This window comes from Bolinopsis microptera, chromosome 5, assembly GCF_026151205.1.
Source record: "Bolinopsis microptera isolate Bmic1 chromosome 5, MBARI_Bmic_1.0, whole genome shotgun sequence".
NCBI lineage: Eukaryota > Metazoa > Ctenophora > Tentaculata > Lobata > Bolinopsidae > Bolinopsis > Bolinopsis microptera.
The window spans coordinates 8,008,158-8,028,332 of record NC_087076.1 but is presented as its reverse complement, the minus strand read 5'-3'; the positions used below and the strand labels follow the sequence as shown (position 1 = coordinate 8,028,332).

At 36.4% G+C, this 20,175-nt stretch overlaps 2 protein-coding genes and 1 long non-coding RNA gene across 4 annotated transcripts in view; 1 reads left to right on the top strand and 2 right to left on the bottom strand.

Annotated features, from left to right (window-relative positions):
* LOC134815187 (probable E3 ubiquitin-protein ligase bre1) overlaps positions 1-20,175 on the bottom strand; it is a 35,579-nt gene that overhangs the window by 9,566 nt on the left and 5,838 nt on the right. The window lies entirely within an intron of this gene.
* Positions 11,741-12,862, bottom strand: LOC134815999 (uncharacterized). 2 transcript variants are annotated; one of them, XR_010160336.1, is made up of 4 exons: positions 12,699-12,862; positions 12,367-12,534; positions 12,158-12,242; positions 11,741-11,982 (listed from the first exon to the last, which is right to left on the bottom strand). It is a non-coding gene; the product is annotated as an uncharacterized LOC134815999 (long non-coding RNA). The 2 variants fall into 2 exon arrangements; XR_010160337.1 differs by having other exon boundaries at positions 12,802-12,855.
* Positions 18,888-20,085, top strand: LOC134815647 (WD repeat domain-containing protein 83-like). Its single transcript, XM_063824201.1, has one exon. It carries the CDS (start codon positions 18,890-18,892, stop codon positions 19,841-19,843), a length of 954 nt encoding a protein of 317 aa, XP_063680271.1. The 5' UTR covers positions 18,888-18,889; the 3' UTR covers positions 19,844-20,085.

Sequence of the window (20,175 nt, the reverse complement as noted above, 5' to 3'; positions counted from 1 at the left end):
TTTCGACTTTGTAAATTATCCTGACATTATAATCAAAAAGAGATGATATTTGACCAAAACCCATAATCATGGGTAGAGTGGACCGCTGCCAGTGTCTCTCTTTTCCAAACAAAAGGAAATGGTATTAATTTGAATAACCGTCCGCAAATGCAAATTGATACCGAGAATGAAATCGGTCGCTCGCTTTTCCCATTCAATAAGCTTTATTACAATTTGTAAGCCGTGAATGAAAAAAAAATGGAGTGCGAATGTGTTTTAGTTGGCTTCGGAGTTGTGGCTAACCTAGGACGAGAACTCTAGAGGTGGCCCAGGAAAGTCCTCCGTCATTTGTAGCCACGCAGATGTACTGACCACTGTAACCAGCTGTAACCTGACGGGAATTATGTAAAAATGTTAACGTTCTTTCCCGGTTTTCAGAAAATATCAAATAAATTTGTAACTTCCATTAAGTTGGGTGTTAGCATGAAGTGGAAATACTCACATCTCGGGCGTAAAGATGGCCCTTGCCCCTTCTCCGTGACCAGGAAGTTGCCGCCGGCGTAGTTCCGTATTTCCTCTTTGGTTAAATCGTCAGAAATCACTTCTAAATTCATGAGCTGACCTCTCCCTGGAGATAGTCGTCAAAAGATTTTAACTGTTGTAAGTGCAATTTACTGTTTGGTCACAAAGTTTATATTTCTGTGCAAACAACATCGTATGAGTTCACTTACACCTCGTATCCAATATCAAGACTTTAAAAATAAAATGTTCCCACAAAAAACGAGTAACTAATATAACGTATAGAGGTAGATACACAGTATAGCTGTGTTGAATAATATAAAGTCGTATAACGGTTAACATACCAATAAACCACGCGATAGTAGGTTTCGGATCGCCCTGTGCTTCACAAGGTAAGTGTATCAGAGCTCCTGCGTGCACTGTAACGTCACTTGGGGAGATTGTGATCGTCGGGCGGGCACTGACTATGTCTTGGGGCAGGGCCCCAGCCAGCAGCAGGCTGAAGAGAAGGAGCACGACCATGCACTAATCTGCTTAAAATATAGGGTGGAAATTTGCTAGATTTGTGTAATAATGTAAAAATAACGAATTTGAATGGTGGGCTACTTGCTAGGAGTAGGATTGTTAACATGTTAGAGGTATTAGAGGTGTTGCAACTTTGCAAGATGGCATATAAGCCAGCTATAAATATATGTTCAGCTTTCTGTAGTGTGCAAATGTACTGGCTGCAAGGAGCTCCCACGTATGTACGTGATACATAGTTCTATCTAACAGGTCTAAACATAGAAACACAGCAACCTTATCAAAAACTTTCGAGCATGGAAAATCCAGACTGTATTTGCTGTCTTGATGTCAGCAATAACTTAATATCAATGCATGAAATGTTTAAACTGGAACGAGAAAGGGGTCATCTACTTAGGACGTCCGGCAAATAGGGGGGGGTGGTTTTGCAATTTCGGACAAATCCGGACAGGGGGAGGGGGGGTTTCTGAAAATCCGGACGTCCGGAAATTTTGGCAGAATTATCGAAAAAGCCCCATTTATTTCAACTCTTTGACAATGAATTTGAGTTGGTTTTATTTGTACTCTTAAAAAAGTAGTTGGAAATCCGGACGTCCGGAAGAGGGGGTGGTTTTGAAAATTCGGACAAACCCGGACAGGGGGAGGGGGGTGGTCTGAAAATCTACGATTTTGGCGGACGTCATAAGTAGATGGCCCCAAAGCAGGGGTGTAGGAATGATTTTCTTCATGAGGGGGCCAAAATCTTAGAGTTTTTCTAATTTAGCACGCGCTTTGGGCTTGGCCACAGCCTGAATTTCAAAAACAGCAAAACGTGTAAAAGGCCTAGCTGAGCAATTTGGCAATAGAGATCATTTTCAAACACAGTTTCAAGAACGATTAAAATAATACGATTTTAAATGCATATTAGGGCCTGCAAGCAGCTCTTGCGAAATAAGTGTAGTTCGAAAAAGGGATGCATATTGCATTCTCTCGAAAAGAATTTCAGGAAATTTGCTTCCAGAATTGAAATCTAGCAATGTGAAATGATAAATCCAGAAAGATTTTGTTGTGCCAATTTAATTAAGGGTCAAAGGAAAAATCCTGCAAATTTTGAAAAATATTCGTACAGTAATAGGTCTCACTCTAAAAGACGGTACAACATGCAAGGAGGGAGAAACTGGAACAATTCTTGGAAAATTTGTTTTAAGGAATGAATTCTAGCAATGAGGTAATGAAAATTTGGACTACAAGGGGCAAACTGTGTCCTGCTAATTTACTCCCACGGCATAAAAGAGTAATCCATAATGTTATCTGAATTTTATAATTGCTAGGCTTCTGAACTTCTTATGAATCCTGACATGTAATATTTTTTGTTTTAAAGACATTTAATTCACACACCAAAACTTTAAATTTTATCAAATTACAAATGTCCTAATATTATTATTATATACGTCTCTTATTAAGTTAAAAAGTCAGGGGTGCAGCCGTTGTACTTCAATTAAAATAATTGATCACGCCGGATCACGATGTTATTTTATTTTTTATCAAAATCAGCTACCCGTTTAATATCAGAATGTGTAATATAAATTAACAGATTTCTGGTTCATTGATAGATTCTGGTATTGAAAATACTGAACACGGCATAGAAGAGTAACCAGCAATGTTATCTGAATTTTATGATCGCTACGTTCCTGAACTTCTGATGAATCCTGACATGTAATATCGGAATATGTAATATAAATTATCAGATTTCTGGTTCATGCCAGCTCACAGCTGGAATATTGTATCCTGCTAATTTACTTGAGAAAGTTGGCCCCTTTTCGCCCCTTTTCCAGATTTTATGGGGGGGCGGTCCCATAAAATCTGGAAGATCTCTTTTCGAAAAGACGAAAGAAATTGTTGCGAATATTTGCTTAAGTTGATCATGAGTACGGATATAAACAAATATTGAAAAGGACTACATAAGGTTGTATCTGGACTTCTAAAAGCGGTATTTTAAGTCTTCATATCGCTGCAACATCGTCAATTTCTCTGACTGAGTCGTCAGTATCACGGTTTCTTACATGGCATGAACCAGAAATCTGATAATTTATATTACATATTTTACCAAAACCCATAATCATGGGTAGAGTGGACCGCTGCCAGTGTCTCTCTTTCCCAAACAAAAGGAAATGATATTAATTTGATTGACCGTTCTCAAATGCAAAATGATACCGAGAATGAAATCGGTCGCTCGCTTTTCCCATTCATTCACGGCTTACGAATTGTATAAATAAGTTTCGATTGATTACATCAATCAGATGCTGTAAAAATATCTTGGGGTTGCGTTCGGGTAGATACCTAGTATTTCGGGGTAAGGGACAAGGGTGGTAGTTATTACTTATTGAACAAGCTGAAGTTTATTGAATCTTTATTGCCGAGTACAGCTGCCTTTGGGTAGTTCTTCTTAATCTATTACAATTGTAAATGAATGGGAAAAGCGAGCGACCGATTTCATTCTCGGTATCATTTTGCATTTGAGAACGGTCAATCAAATTAATATCATTTCCTTTTGTTTGGGAAAGAGAGACACTGGCAGCGGTCCACTCTACCCATGATTATGGGTTTTGGTCAAATATCATCTCTTTTTTATTATAATGTCAGGGTACTTTATAAAGTCGAAATATAAACTGATATCTTCATTAATAAGGAGGAAGTTTCAACGATTTCGAAATTTTTCCTTTAAAAACATTTCCTTGTGTTTAGGGAAGCATATCGGTCGATCACTGACTGAATATGCCACTTAATACTCATTCAAGTTGGCATTAAATTCATATATAATGACATTAAACTGTCGTGGCAAAGCAGAATTTGTTGGAAATCACGAATGAGCAAAATTCTCACCTTTCGCACGTGCAAACTTTGAGCGGACGTTGCGTGCGCATCCAATATTGAATCGCCGTAAATTTTTGCATGTAATTGTTTTATATATAGCTTGATAAGCATGCAAAGTTTCAAAGTATTTCAAGAAGAACTGTAATCACAACGGCACTCTAAAGTTGACAGAAAATGACGAAAACAGCAATTTTCAGTGATTTTAGCAATTTTCTATCAATTTGGGCGTGTCCCCACGTGTGCAACTTTTCGATTTTCAACTTTAAAACTAGCCTAATGCACAATTTATACCTATAGGAAGCAGAACTGAGCTCCACAACCCAAGGCATGGCCCAACACCAGAGAATACTAAATCGCAAAATTGACGTTTTTATAAAATAATTCTTCAAAAAAGCACAAACTTCAATGACGAATATCTTTATGAAGGAGCAAGCTAGAAAAACTTTCCGGTAGATTTTCAGAATGCTTGAACAATTATCTAAGGTGAAAATTTCCTCAGATTTTGAATAAAATTACTCCTTAATGGTTTAAAATTAATTTTAAAAGTTATTACTTTGTCAAAAATCAAGTTTTAAAAACGGCTAACTTGATGACGTCATCAAGGGGTTTTTATGACGTCAAATAATTTTTTTATACAATGTAAACTAAAGTGTAAACAATTATTTGCAAGACCTGTGGTCGGAAATGGCTGTATCTTTTATACTTTTGAATCTATGGACACTTAAATACAGGCTACAATTGACTTGCAAAGCGTCTATCCCTGAATATATATGTATATCTGTATTTTACCAAAACCCATAATCATGGGTAGAGTGGACCGCTGTCAGTGTCTCTCTTTCCCAAACAAAAGGAAATGATATTAATTTGATTGACCGTTCTCAAATGCAAAATGATACCGAGAATGAAATCGGTCGCTCGCTTTTCCCATTCATTCACGGCTTACGAATTGTATAATTAAGTTTCGATTGATTACATCAATCAGATGCTGTAAAAATCTCTTTGGGTTGCGTTCGGGTCGATACCTAGTATTTCGGGGTAAGGGACAAGGGTGGTAGTTATTACTTATTGAACAAGCTGAAGTTTATTGAATCTTCATTGCCGAGTACAGCTGCCTTTGGATAGTTCTTCTTAATCTATTACAATTGTAAATGAATGGGAAAAGCGAGCGACCGATTTCATTCTCGGTATCATTTTGCATTTGAGAACGGTCAATCAAATTAATATCATTTCCTTTTGTTTGGGAAAGAGAGACACTGACAGCGGTCCACTCTACCCATGATTATGGGTTTTGGTAAAATATCATCTCTTTTTGATTATAATGTCAGGGTACTTTATAAAGTCGAAATATAAACTGATATCTTCATTAATAAGGAGGAAGTTTCAACGATTTCGAAATTTTTCCTTTAAAAACATTTCCTTGTGTTTAGGGAAGCATATCGGTCGATCACTGACTGAATATGCCACTTAATACTCATTCAAGTTGGCATTAAATTCATATATAATGACATTAAACTGTCGTGGCAAAGCAGAATTTGTTGGAAATCACGAATGAGCAAAATTCTCACCTTTCGCACGTGCAAACTTTGAGCGGACGTTGCGTGCGCATCCAATATTGAATCGCCGTAAATTTTTGCATGTAATTGTTTTATATATAGCTTGATAAGCACGCAAAGTTTCAAAGTATTTCAAGAAGAACTGTAATCACAACGGCACTCTAAAGTTGACAGAAAATGACGAAAACAGCAATTTTCAGTGATTTTAGCGATTTTCTATCAATTTGGGCGTGTCCCCACGTGTGCAACTTTTCGATTTTCAACTTTAAAACTAGCCTAATACACAATTAATACCTATAGGAAGCAGAACTGAGCTCCACAACCCAAGGCATGGGCCAACACCAGAGAATACTAAATCGCAAAATTGACGTTTTTATAAAATAATTTTTCAAAAAAGCACAAACTTCAATGACGAATATCTTTATGAAGGAGCAAGCTCAGAATGCTTGAACAATTATCTAAGATGAAAATTTCCTCAGATTTTGAATAAAATTACTCCTTAATGGTTTAAAATTAATTTTAAAAGTTAATACTTTGTCAAAAATCAAGTTTTAAAAACGGTTAACTTGATGACGTCATCAAGGGGTGTTTATGACGTCAAATAATTTTTTTACACAATGTAAACTAAAGTATAAACAATTATTTGCTAGACATGTGGTCGGAAATGGCTGTATCTTTTATACTTTTGAATCTATGGACACTTAAATACAGGCTACAATTGACTGGCAAAGCGTCTATCCCTGAATATATATATATATATATGTATGTATATATCACGACAATCTATCGTAAAACAGGGGTTCTAGAAAACCCATTTCCCGATGCTCCTGAAACCTGAAACTTTTTTTGCAGTCGATTTGGTCAACGTCTAGACGCCCTGAAAAATTTCAGATCTCTAACTCAATTTTAACATGGTTTTTAAGGCACCTGAATATGGCGATTTTGGGTTTTTTACCGAATTTCGTATAACAGTGCTGGCGAGTATTTTATGCAAATTTCTTAAAAATCTCAACATAACTATTTTTTATTCCTGTCATCTTTGACATCAAATTAGAATGTTTTGAACTAAAAATAAATCTGCTGAACGACTTCCGATGAGTCTTAATGCCTGAAAAATTCCTGCCGGAGGCGGCGGCCTTCGGCCGCCGCCTCCGGCCGGAGTGCACGCTTCGCGTGCACGAAAGAGGCTTCCGACGAGTACCAAAGGGGTTATAATAGTAAAGGGGGTATAATAGTAAAGGGGGTACAATAGTAAAGGGGGTACATAGTATACCCCCAATAAAGACACCGCTCGTGCTTGCCAGCACTGTGATGTATGTCCCGACAATCTGTCGTAAAACAGGGGTTCTAGAAAACCCATTTCCCGATGCTCCTGAAACCTGAAATTTTTTTTGCAGTCGATTTGGTCAACGTCTAGACGCCCTGAAAAATTTCACATCTCTAACTCAATTTTAACATGGTTTTTAAGGCACCTGAATATGGCGATTTTGGGTTTTTTACCGAATTTCGTATAACAGTGCTGGCGAGTATTTTATGCAAATTTCTTAAAAATCTCAACATAACTATTTTTTATTCCTGTCATCTTTGACATCAAATTAGAATGTTTTGAACTAAAAACACTACCAAAGGGGGTATAATAGTAAAGGGGGTATAATAGTAAAGGGGGTATAATAGTAAAGGGGGTATAATAGTAAATGGGGAACATAGTATACCCACAATAAATGCAACGGTCGTGCTTAATTTTAATTGAAGTACAACGGCTGCACCCCTGACTTTTTAACTTAATAAGAGACGTATATAATAATAATATTAGGACATTTGTAATTTGATAAAATTTAAAGTTTTGGTGTGTGAATTAAAGGTCTTTAAAACAAAACATATTACATGTCAGGATTCATCAGAAGTTCAGAAGCCTAGCAATTATAAAATTCAGATAACATCACTGATTACTCTTTTATGCCGTGGGAGTAAATTAGAAGGACAAAGTTTGCCCCTTGCAGTCCAAATTTACATTACCTCATTGCTAGAATTCATTCCTTAAAACAAACTTTCCAAGAATTGTTCCAGTTTCTCCCTCCTTGCATGTTGTACCCTTTTTGAGAGTGAGACCTATTACTGTAAGAATATTTTTCAAAATTTGAAGGACTTTTCCTTTGACCCTTAATTAAATTGGCACAACAAAATCTTTCTGGATTTATCATTTCACATTGCTAGATTTCAATTCTGGAAGCAAATTTCCTGAAATTCTTTTCGAGAGAATGAAATATGCATCCCTTTTTCGAACTACACTTATTTCGCAAGAGCTGCTTTCAGGCCCTAATATGCATTTAAAATCGTATTATTTTAATCGTTCTTGAAACTGTGTTTGAAAATGATCTCTATTGCCAAATTGCTCAGCTAGGCCTTTTACACGTTTTGCTGTTTTTGAAATTCAGGCTGTGGCCAAGCCCAAAGCGCGTGCTAAATTAGAAAAACTCTAAGATTTTGGCCCCCTCATAAAGAAAATCATTCCTACACCCCTTCTTTGGGGCCATCTACTTATGACGTCCGCCAAAATCGTAGATTTTCAGACCACCCCCCTCCCCCTGTCCGGGTTTGTCCGAATTTTCAAAACCACCCCCTCCCCCGGACGTCCGGATTTCCAACTACTTTTTTAAGAGTACAAATAAAACCAACTCAAATTCATTGTCAAAGAGTTGAAATAAATGAGACTTTTTCGTTAATTCTGCCAAAATTTCCGGACGTCCGGATTTTCAGAAACCCCCCCCCCCCTCCCCCTGTCCGGATTTGTCCGAAATTCCAAAACCAACCCCCTATTTGCTGGACGTCCTAAGTAGATGGCCCCTTTCTCGTTCCAGTTTCAACATTTCATGCATTGATATTAAGTTATTGCTGACATCAAGACAGCAAATACAATCTGGATTTTCAATGCTCGAAAGTTTTTGATAAGGTTGCTGTGTTTCTATGTTTAGACCTGTTAGTTAGAACTATGTATCACGTACATACGTGGGAGCTCCTTGCAGCCAGTACATTTGCACACTACAGAAAGCTGAACATATATTTATAGCTGGCTTATATGCCATCTTGCAAAGTTGCAACACCTCTAATACCTCTAACATGTTAACAATCCTAGCAAGTAGCCCACCATTCAAATTCGTTATTTTTACATTATTACACAAATCTAGCAAATTTCCACCCTATATTTTAAGCAGATTAGTGCATGGTCGTGCTCCTTCTCTTCAGCCTGCTGCTGGCTGGGGCCCTGCCCCAAGACATAGTCAGTGCCCGCCCGACGATCACAATCTCCCCAAGTGACGTTACAGTGCACGCAGGAGCTCTGATACACTTACCTTGTGAAGCACAGGGCGATCCGAAACCTACTATCGCGTGGTTTATTGGTATGTTAACCGTTATACGACTTTATATTATTCAACACAGCTATACTGTGTATCTACCTCTATACGTTATATTAGTTACTCGTTTTTTGTGGGAACATTTTATTTTTAAAGTCTTGATATTGGATACGAGGTGTGAGTGAACTCATACGATGTTGTTTGCACAGAAATATAAACTTTGTGACCAAACAGTAAATTGCACTTACAACAGTTAAAATATTTTGACGACTATCTCCAGGGAGAGGTCAGCTCATGAATGTAGAAGTGATTTCTGACGATTTAACCTAAGAGGAAATACGGAACTACGCCGGCGGCAACTTCCTGGTCACGGAGAAGGGCCATCTTTACGCCCGAGATGTGAGTATTTCCACTTCATGCTAACACCCAACTTAATGGAAGTTACAAATTTATTTGATATTTTCTGAAAACCGGGAAAGAATGTTAACATTTTTACATAATTCCCGTCAGGTTACAGCTGGTTACAGTGGTCAGTACATCTGCGTGGCTACAAATGACGGAGGACTTTCCTGGGCCACCTCTAGAGTTCTCGTCCTAAGTTAGCCACAACTCTGAAGTTCTGCCAACTAAAACACATTCGCACTCCACTTTTTTTTCATTCACGGCTTACAAATTGTAATAAAGCTTATCGAATGGGAAAAGCGAGCGACCGATTTCATTCTCGGTATCAATTTGCATTTGCGGACGGTTATTCAAATTAATATCATTTCCTTTTGTTTGGAAAAGAGAGACACTGGCAGCGGTCCACTCTACCCATGATTATGGGTTTTAGTCAAATATCATCTCTTTTTGATTATAATGTCAGGATAATTTACAAAGTCGAAATGTAAACTCGTAACTTCATTAATATTAATATTAATAAGGAGGTAATTTCAACGATTTCGAAATTTTACCTTTGAAAACATTTCCTTGTGTTTAGGTAGGCATATCTGTCGATAACTGACTGAATATGGCACTTTTTACTCATTCAAGTTGGCATTAAATTCATATATAATGCCATTTAAATATCGTGGGAAAGCAGAATTTATTCGAAATCACGAATGAACAAAATTCTCACATTTCGCACGTGCAAACTTTGAGCGGACGTTGCGTGCGCATAAAATATTGAATCACCGACAATTTTTGCATAGTGGTATTTTATGTATAGTTTGATAAGCATGCAAAGTTTCAGAGGATTTCAAAAAGAACTTGGATCACAACGGGACTCCAAAGTTGATAAAAATCGTGAAAATAACAATTTTCAGTGATTTTAGCAATTTTAAATCAATTTGGGCGTGTCCCCACGTGTGCAACTTTTCGATTTTCAACTTTAAAACTAGCCTATAACACAATTTAGACCTTTAGGAAGCAAAATTGAGCTCCACAACTCAAGGGATGGCCCAACACTAAAGAATACTAATTCACAATTTTTGTGTTTTTATAAAATTATTCTTAAAAAAAGCACTTACTTTTTTTAGAATGCTTGAACAATTATCTAACCTAAAAATGTCGTCAGATTTTGATTAAAATTGCCCCTTAATGGTATAAAATCGATTTGAAAAGTTTTTATTTTGTAAAAAATCAAGTTTTAAAAACACTCAATTTGATCAAGTGGTGATGATGACGTTAAATTATTTTTTGATATAATGATTAAACAGGATTAAACAGGATTAAACATAAATTTGTCAATGAGAGCCCTAACACTCACGTCTTGACTATACATCAATAGAGAAAAATAAGGCTACAATTTGGTCAAAGTTTCAGATCTCTAAGTCTAACTCAATTTTAACACGGTTTTTAAAGCACCTGAATATGGTGATTTCGGGTTTTTTACCGAATTTCGTATAACATTAACATGCTGACGCGTATTTTGCGCAAATTTCTTAAAAACCTCCACATAACTATTTTTTATTCCTGTCATCTTTAACATTGAATTAGAATGTTTTGAACTTAAATATACCTGCTAAACTACTTTCGATGAGTCTTAATGCCTGAAAAATAATAAAGGGGGTATAATAGTATAGGGGGTAAATAATATTGTGAATATAAGAGCAACGGTCATGCTTGCTAGCATTGTGATAGGTTTGAGAAAAATCGAATAATTACAGGATCTGAGGTATCAAAATATAATGATTAATGGTATTGGTCAGTTAATTGCTTCCGATATTTTTTATATATAATTGTATTTAAAGACTTTTTGAGTTTTATTTAAAAACTGCAGTTATTTCATCACTTTTAAGGCGATCAGCGATATTTTGTTAATGGTTTTGTTTGGTCTTTATTTTGTATTTATTTCATCAACTGTAGGGCATATATTAAAAATGACCGACTTAACTCATTTATTGTTATTTTGCAATCAAAAATATCTTTACATTTTGTTAATTTTATTATAACAGCTCATTGTCATAAAATTGTGTTTTAATTCTTCAAACATGCTGGTATGGTACAAGAACCGGTCTGAACCGGACCAGATAACATTTTTGTGACATAATTAATATAATTAATTGACATAAAATATGTGACTGTTATTAACCACGGTACCAATTTAGTCAGATGTTAGTTGAAAGTACCGGGTAATAATCACCTCTCCCATGTCCATGATATGTAGTACTTTATTTCCTCCAAGAAATTATTTATTTAGAGCTCCTTTTGACTTGGCTAGAACTATACATGGGAGGCCCCGGTTATATCAAGAGAGTCCGTCTCGGAAGGTTCTGAACCCACGATTGAGCGTCTTAAAACTTTTTTTTAATGGAAATTATAGTTTTGCTAGAATTCAGAGTTTCATGTTACTTCTTATTTAATTTAGTGCGGTTAGTGATTATAATTCAGACTTTCAATTTTGGTGGATTGACACAAATTGAAACGACAATATAGAACAAAATTTAGAACGACTAATGGTAATATAATTAATGAGCGAAAACCTTCCTAAATTGAAAGATGTTTATATAACAATGGAAGTAACCTTTTTGTGCTATACTAATTAATTGACACGGTAGAACCTCTTCTCATAACCTATTTAAAGGAACTATCTTGGTCTCTAAGTCTATGTGGGTGCAATCACCTTTTGATAAGTCTCTCTCTAAGAAATAGTGTAGGAGGGCTGGAATATCACGCGTCTTTGACTGAGTCTCACCGTCAACAGTTTGACTGTCACGAATGGTCTGAAAGCAATATCTTTTAACTATGGCAATAGAAACAATTTATTACGTAACCAACAGGAAATCTACTTTTAAACCTGCACACGTCTTACTCGATAAACAATAATATAATACTTAATAAATTTACTATTTAAGACAACTACTTATTTTATGCGGACGTTATAACTGAACTAATTACCTCGGTTGACGACGGAGAATCAATTAATCTAGCAGGTATCGGCAAAGGCAGCACGTTCTGAGTAGGAAGATTCGGGTCTATTGACCTGGGAACGGAAACGGAAGTTTGTACAATGTATATAATTTTGAGAGCACGAAACTACAATTACCAACTATATTCTTAAACCTACTTAATAATAATATGTAAAAACTAATGGAAAAGGATTTTACCTCAAGAACAACTTCAATCCATATATAATGGTCCTTCAAGTGAGAGGGAGATCGGGAATCTTATCGTCGCGTTAGCTTACTTCTACCCGGAAACTTAGTCACGGTTCTTTAGATTATGGAATGGAAGACTTGCCCGGTAAACTACACGATGTGTCGGTTCAGAGCAACCTGAATAGAATTAATCTTCAGTGTGTCGTATAGAATTTAAATGGATATTGGAAACGGGAATAGACACTATAAACAATATAGATATAAAAATCACGTCAAACTCTTTTATACGAAACAAAATACTAATATGAAAGGCTCACATTAAATCAAGGCAAGGAACTTACTGGAATACTTATGACTGGAAAGATTAAAGCATCCGGATGGAACCGGCATTCTGGACTCTGTTATAAGCACTGCTCTGAAACAAACTTATAAGACTGCACTGACCCGAGAAAGACATCGGTCCTTCGATCGTTCTCCGTTATATCTCCCTGAATTTCCCAGAGTCTGCCGTTCCAGCCTTTTTTAAGGAACGCCAGTATTGTTCATCAAGATCGAGATTGCTCATCATGATCGGTATTGCTCCTCATTGTTTAAACTCCGCTGCTAATCATTCCTCGTCACGCGAGGATTAACCCCTCCATTAGTCCGTGGTAACTCATCAGCCGTGTCGAATGATTTGATAGTTTTATCACAGAAAGTATCCTTTTGTTAATTAAACGTCACAGTATATTCCATTTCTGGTATACTTCTATTGTTAACAAATTTACTATCTATCTTCTATGGAAATGGTTATTAACTATAAGCCTAAGTCATTTAACTCTTTTAAAGGAAGATTGAAATTAATATAGAATTTCGAGGTTCCTTACAGTGACACTCGAGTAGTCGAGTATATAAATCAAGAGGCTTGCATATTATGAACATATTGACACGGGTGCAGAGTTGAGTCTGTACGGAACCTAGTAGTTTCAGATCCTTGTTTAACTTGCCGTACAGCAAGGTCATCCACTACTTTAGCCCGGCGAGGCACATAACTCCCTCTACAACTCCATGCCATATCAAATGTTTCATATATACTAGCCAAGTTCACAAAATATATCCTTGTGTTTGAGAAGATTGGGAAGATTTATATAACTATAAATAATATGCAACCTGGTGCCGAAAATTCAATTAGCTAATTAACATGCGTTGCGTAAAACATATCATTGCCCATTTCGGTCACAAATCAAAGCTTAAATTGAGTTTATTGCACGCGCGCGGTAGACAAATTGTGTTTAAACAACTGTGTTGTGACAATTAAACATGCGCGTTATGAAGGTGACCAATGAAATTACGGCATTAAAGTCATGTCACGTATAATAGCGCGCTGGCGAGTGCGAATTAATAAAATCTCTTTTCAAGCTTCACGCATTGTATTGAGAGAATTAAATAGAATTAAATAGAATTAAATAGAATTAAATAGATTAGCAAGCTAATTCATAATTAACTTTTTTTTAAAATATGGCCGGCCGGAGGCCAAATGCTGAAACGAAAAATAGCGCGCGCGCCGGGTTTTATCGGACTTTGCTCATTAGTAGAGGCTCTTACGGGCAAAAAGACGTGTTTTCTGCTACAAGTTTAGAGACCTAACCGCTAATTGGACACAATAGTATGATGCTTAAGGATCAATAATGTGTTAAGAAGTATAAATTTGGCCTTATTAGTCACGTGCTATACCAATGCGCGTTTTAAACTTTGACAGTCTATTACTCTAAGGCAAATAAAGTAATTATATTCATATTTTGTCAGGAATAAGATCACATTATTTTCTATTTGGTGTGAAAATATGAGCTAGAACGGACATAATCTCGCTGAGTTAAAGCTGTTTGAAATTTATGATGAACGCGCAGGTGCCAATTGATAACAACTAAATGCTTTTGCGCGTAGTGCGCGTCGAAAATTTGGCAAAACGCTTGCGGAGTGACAATATTCAAACTTCGATAAAGTATATGAAGTGGGTACTTCTCGGAAAGGAAAAATTTAGGCAAACACGATGTGACTATTTTTGGGTTGATTTAATACAACTGCAAAAAATTATTTAAACTTCAAGCAAAAAAGTCAAAATTTTCACCACTTTTTTGGATTTTTACCCCCAAAAAAAAGAGGGATTTTTCAAATTTTTATATCATCTTGTGCGGCTGTGTTTTAGCTATCTCCATGCAAGTTTTGCCGACATGCCAACAAAATTGACTTGTTCAAAATATCAAAAAACATGGTTTTTTGGCCTATTTTTTGCCCAAAGATCGGTTTTTTGCAATTTTACCCCCAAAAAGTCAGTCCAATCATCTTTAAACTACTTTTAATCGATTCTACGGTCAAAAATACGTCTAGTAAGGTGTATCTGGGGTCCCTAGCGTATCGAGCAGACAATGCCCGTAAGAGCCTCTATACTACTACATTGCCGCTTCAAATTAAATGCACCGATTAGATGTGCCGCGCGATCGAAATATCAATAATAATTCTACCTTTGTAGTTTGCAAAACATTGTTCTGCCTTTTCAAAGGATCAAAATCGTCAATCAAGCCGGGTCAGCCCATTAGTAATACACATTGTATACTTCTTTGCTCTTCATTTGACTTTTTCGTGCGTGAAGCACCCAGAAAACCTTACCGGCTGGCAGGCTTATTACTTTATTATTTATTATAGCTCGCTATAAAGGCTTTTTAACAGCCTGTTTGAGCTCGCGCGCGACATTATATTAAGTACACTGGTTGTACGCGCCTGACGCATTCCATTGGCCGGATGTCCAAGTTAATTGACAATGTGAATTATTCGCATCTCGCCGATCTAACGAAGGTTGCGAGAAGCATTATTTGTTATTGGATGCGCGGCGCGGCCCAGTAACGCATCGCGCTACAATTGTCCAAGCTGCATGTGACACAATTCAGCCGATCAAAGGACAGGAATTCGTTTGAAACAGTTGGTATCAGTAATGCATCTCAACATCAGCAGAAGATCGAAAGTTCATTGCAACCGGTGCATGGCTTGAGAAAAGTATATCATCAACTTTCCACTTTTTATTCTTTGCGGTATCTTGAGCATGAAATGGTCATCCTGTCTCTTCGACCTGGTCACGGTGTTTTAAAGTTCTGTATCCACTACATCCACATCCAGTAATGCTTTGAGGTAACCAGGTGCAGTACCGTGAACTGATTTGTGTAGTAAAATCACTGTTGTTCTTAGGATTTCGAAACGAAGGCGCTTCCTTATGTATCCTAAGAACAGCAGTGATTTCTCTACGGGGGGACAGAGGTGCGAGAAAGAACTTTATTGATATAAATAGTTTAGATTTGAATTTGGAGCCACAAGGCCAAGGTTAATATTCAAATGTTTCTCCCAATACCTTAATTCCCAAAAATTTGGGCGACAAAAAATTTGAGCGGGCCTCTCGCCCAAATTTTTTGCAGACCAAATTAATTGCATAAATCTTTTCCGTCCGCTAAATTTTTGCTAACCAAACTTTTGGCATTTGGCCTGTGGCCCTGAAATCTATAGAAAGATGGCTTTTTCTTCATATCCAAGTGAAATAATATTTGAAATTTTAGTTTTCTAATTCTGCTTAAAATTGAAAGCAAAATGACTGGAACAATAAGGAATAATAATGAACTAAGGCAAATATCTAACTGAAATTTTAGTGGAAAATCGTTAATTTTTCGAAGAATTTGTGCCCAAATTTTCGGTCGCCCAAATGAGTTCAAATTTTCTGCCCAAATTTTTCGGGCTCAAATAAATTGTGCTCAATATAATGGCACACAAATTTTTGGGAACTAAGGTATTTGAGATAGGGAATATATTGATTTTTTGAAGGGTTGTTTTTATATAGGGTCATTGTGACAATTATAATTATGTGTATATTGTTTGAATAATTTTATATTTTACACTTTTACTACTACTACTGATTTGTGTAGTATGTAAGCCTTCTCATAGAAGGGAACCAAGTCCGTGGTTCTGTCTTTTATGTTATAGATGAAACAAACTGTCCCATTAAGGATGGATCTAAGTTCGTTTAATCTGGTCTTGGGTAGATTCATGTACAGAGAATTACAGTAATCTAACTTAAATATAACCAGTTGTTTCACCGACATCACTTTAATGCCTTCGTCCAGGTAACGACCAATAGTTCTTGGTCACCCACATATGACAAAAAAGATATGGAACAGATCTATAAAGCTCATGAAATGAGGAAAATGAAAAAGTACAACAACAGAATCATCCAGGTGGAAAAAGGCACCTTTACTCCACTTATATACTCAACAAATGGCGGATGGGGTCCACAAGCCACAAGATACCACAAGAGACTCGCTGAAAAACTATCCCAGAAGAGAGGAGAAGACTATGCGGCTATTATGTGTTACATGCGCACCAGGATTAGATTCTCAATCCTCAGGAGCACCCTGATAGCGGTCAGGGGTGAGAGAGGGAGACGGCAATCGTATACATTGCCAGTCAGTGTAACTTCGTTTAACTTGATACCTGCCACCATGGACTATGAATGTTTCTAGACACTATCCTTTTGATATTGAGATATTGGTATCTCAGATCACGTGTGCATCGTTCCTTTTTTTACGACACAGTAATTTATTGACACTCACAGCTATAATTTTAATCATTGAATCAGTATTTTTATCTGTGCTCTGCGAATGCATCACATGAATCAGTTTTTTAATCTATTAACTTATTACACATTTGTGCTCTGCTTTAGCATCACTTGACTATTTAAAAAAAATTGTTTGTTCAGGCCATGACCTTATAGTCAGCCAATTGGCCATTGCTATATTATGTGTATATTGTTTGAATATTCTTTTCCATAATAAAAAAAAAAAAAATAGTTCTTAGGTTCATCATTGTCCAGCTACATTTCCTTTTCACATTATTGATCTGTATTTCCATATTTAAAGTTTCATCAAATTTAACACTTAGACTCTTCCAGCTGTCTCCTTTGCACTCCGTAGGTAGAATTTCGGTGCTTTCAAATTGCAGTCTGACACTGAGTTCACACTTCCTTCTAACATGGCTCTTTCCTAACACCATTAGTTCTGTCTTTGTTTCGTTCAGTTTCATGAAATTGTTCACTATCCATGCTTTTATCTCTGCAAGACATTTGTTGGTTCTGTCTCGGACATCAGTGAACTGTACCACATGGTTTTGTTGAAATGAGATGTACAGTTGGGATTTATCTGCATAGAGCTGTATATCAAGACCATATTTAGCCGCAATTTTCTGGAGAGCTTTGATATAGAGGATGAAAAGAATAGGCCCTAAGGCCCTGGGGAACTCCAAACAAAAGCTCCAAGAAAGAAGAAAGATTATCATCAATCTTCACACAAAAGTGTCTTTTCTCAAGGTAGGACTTTATCCATTGCCTTACCTTAGTGCACTTCCAGTAATTCCATAGTCTTTCATTAGCTTTTCCAGTAAGACTGCATGGTCAATGGGTTTAATAACTATTAAAAACCGTAATCCCAACCCCTAACTGAAGCTTATTAGGCGGTGCTCAGCCTGTTATTAGCTTCAATTATAAACACTATTGGCCTGGGATCACAAAGTAAACTGATCAAACATATGCTATTATACTTGTAGCGCAATGCACCACTGGGCCACGCCGAGCTGCAAAGGACTGACATCGTCGGTCAACATATGCTTAAAACCCTAATTCTAACGAGAAATTATACCAACTTCCTTATATTATGGTCATATCACGTGATCGAGACAATTATTCGCCGATATCTTTCCAGGGGAGTATTTTAATCCTATGTAATGTGGGGTGATTCGGAATCAGTGATAAGCATTCAATAATACATCGATTCAAGTTGGTTTTATTTTAGAAAAATTGCTGAAATTATCTGTATATTATTCTTACAATAAATACATTGGGAGTGTTTGTTGGGAAATGTATTCCTTGTTTGGCGCATTTAATGAGTATTTTTGAGAGTCCTGACGAAAATGGCTAAATTCTCATTCTCAAAAATTATTTTTGAATATTTTTGAGAAAAATTTCCAGGAGAGGCGAAAAAATCATTCTCAAAAATTGATTCTTAACTCAATTGGATCACATTGCCTTGATATGAAGAATGATTTGGTTTATCACTATTTTTGAGTGGACAATTTTTGAGAAAATGAAAAATCCGTGCTGAATTTCTATTTTTGAGAATTTTTGAATCTGAGAAGTCTCAAAAATACTCATGATTCCCCTGTTAATTAGCATTTCCACACTATCAATATGAAACTTCAAATAATTGAATCCATAGTAAACATCTAACTTAAATGTTTGGGTGTGTGACTAAAAATCCCTTGTTCTCAGATTTATGCTTTGATATCATATCAGGTATGCTGGATCATTAACTTTCAGAGTTCATGATGTAATTCATGATGTAAATTGTGTATTAAAGGTGTGGTGGCTCCCTGGGACAAGAAAATATTTGATTAAATACCTTTATCTTTGGTTTCGAATAATTCGAGCTCTAGCTGTTGATTAATTAATCATTGTTTTTTAGGGATGTTAAAGAACAAGCCTGCAGCGACAATAAAAGGTCACCAAGGTCCAGTAAATCAGGTTAACTACAATTCAAATGGTGAATATTGCTCGTCTGCTGGAGATGACAAGACTATCATTTTATGGAATCCCCTAGATGGGGTCAAGTTGAAGGTGTACAATGGCCATGGACAAAGTGTTCGTGATGTCGTTTCTTCCCATGATAACTGTAATCTTGGTTCAGCCAGCGCAGATAGGTGCGCTTTCTATTGGGATGTGGCCAGTGGTACTATACTAAGAAGGTTCCGAGGGCATGACTCAGTTGTGAATTGTGTCAAGTTTAACAAATCATCAAACATGCTGTTATCTGGTGGAAATGATTCCACAGTTAGGATCATGGACCTTAAATCAAGATCTTATGAAGCTGTTCAAATATTAGATGATGCAAAAGATTCTATCACAAGTATTGATATCACAGATGACGAAATAACAGTTGGCTCAGTTGATGGCCGTATAAGAATATATGATATTCGAATGGGAAAACTTCATGAGGATTTTGTAGGTGAATCAATAACAAATGTTTGTTTTTCCAATGATAACCAATCAGTCATAGTAAATTCAACTGACAATACTGTCAGATTAATTGATAAAACAAGTGGTCAACTGTTGAATGATTACACTGGACATGTTCACACCAAACTGCAACTCCAAGCTGTTTCATGGTATGATGACAGTGCTATACTCAGTGTCTGTGAAAAATCTAAAGTTTTTATCTGGGACTTAATCGGAGGAGAAGTGAAACAGACATTAGAGCTTCCTGCACTATCTCAAACTCTGTCAGTGCATCCTTCTAGGTACCAACTTCTTACTGGTGATATATCTGGACAAATTAATTTGTGGATAACTAAGGGGGAGAAAAACCCAGAGAAACATGAGGGAGAAAAAAGTATGTCAATGTGGGCATTGCCTCCTCGGTGAATATTATTTTGATCTGCTGTCAGGCTGAATGACAGTGCAGTGTTCTTTTAAATGAATACTACTTGAATTTTTAATTTTTGGTTGAACAATACAATTTATGATATTTGATTTGAAGTTATCATGATATAACTATTAAAATATTTAATATTCTATTTTCACATTTGGATTGCAAATCCACATGGTCAATCGTTTTTTGAGCAAATTAGCACTTTAAAAAATGATTTTATTATAAGCCTTGAAAAATAGGCACTAATTTTTATAATATGTTGGTTTTAGGAAGGCAACGATCCAGATATTTATAATACAAGCTTTCCTATTTTTAGAGTATTGAA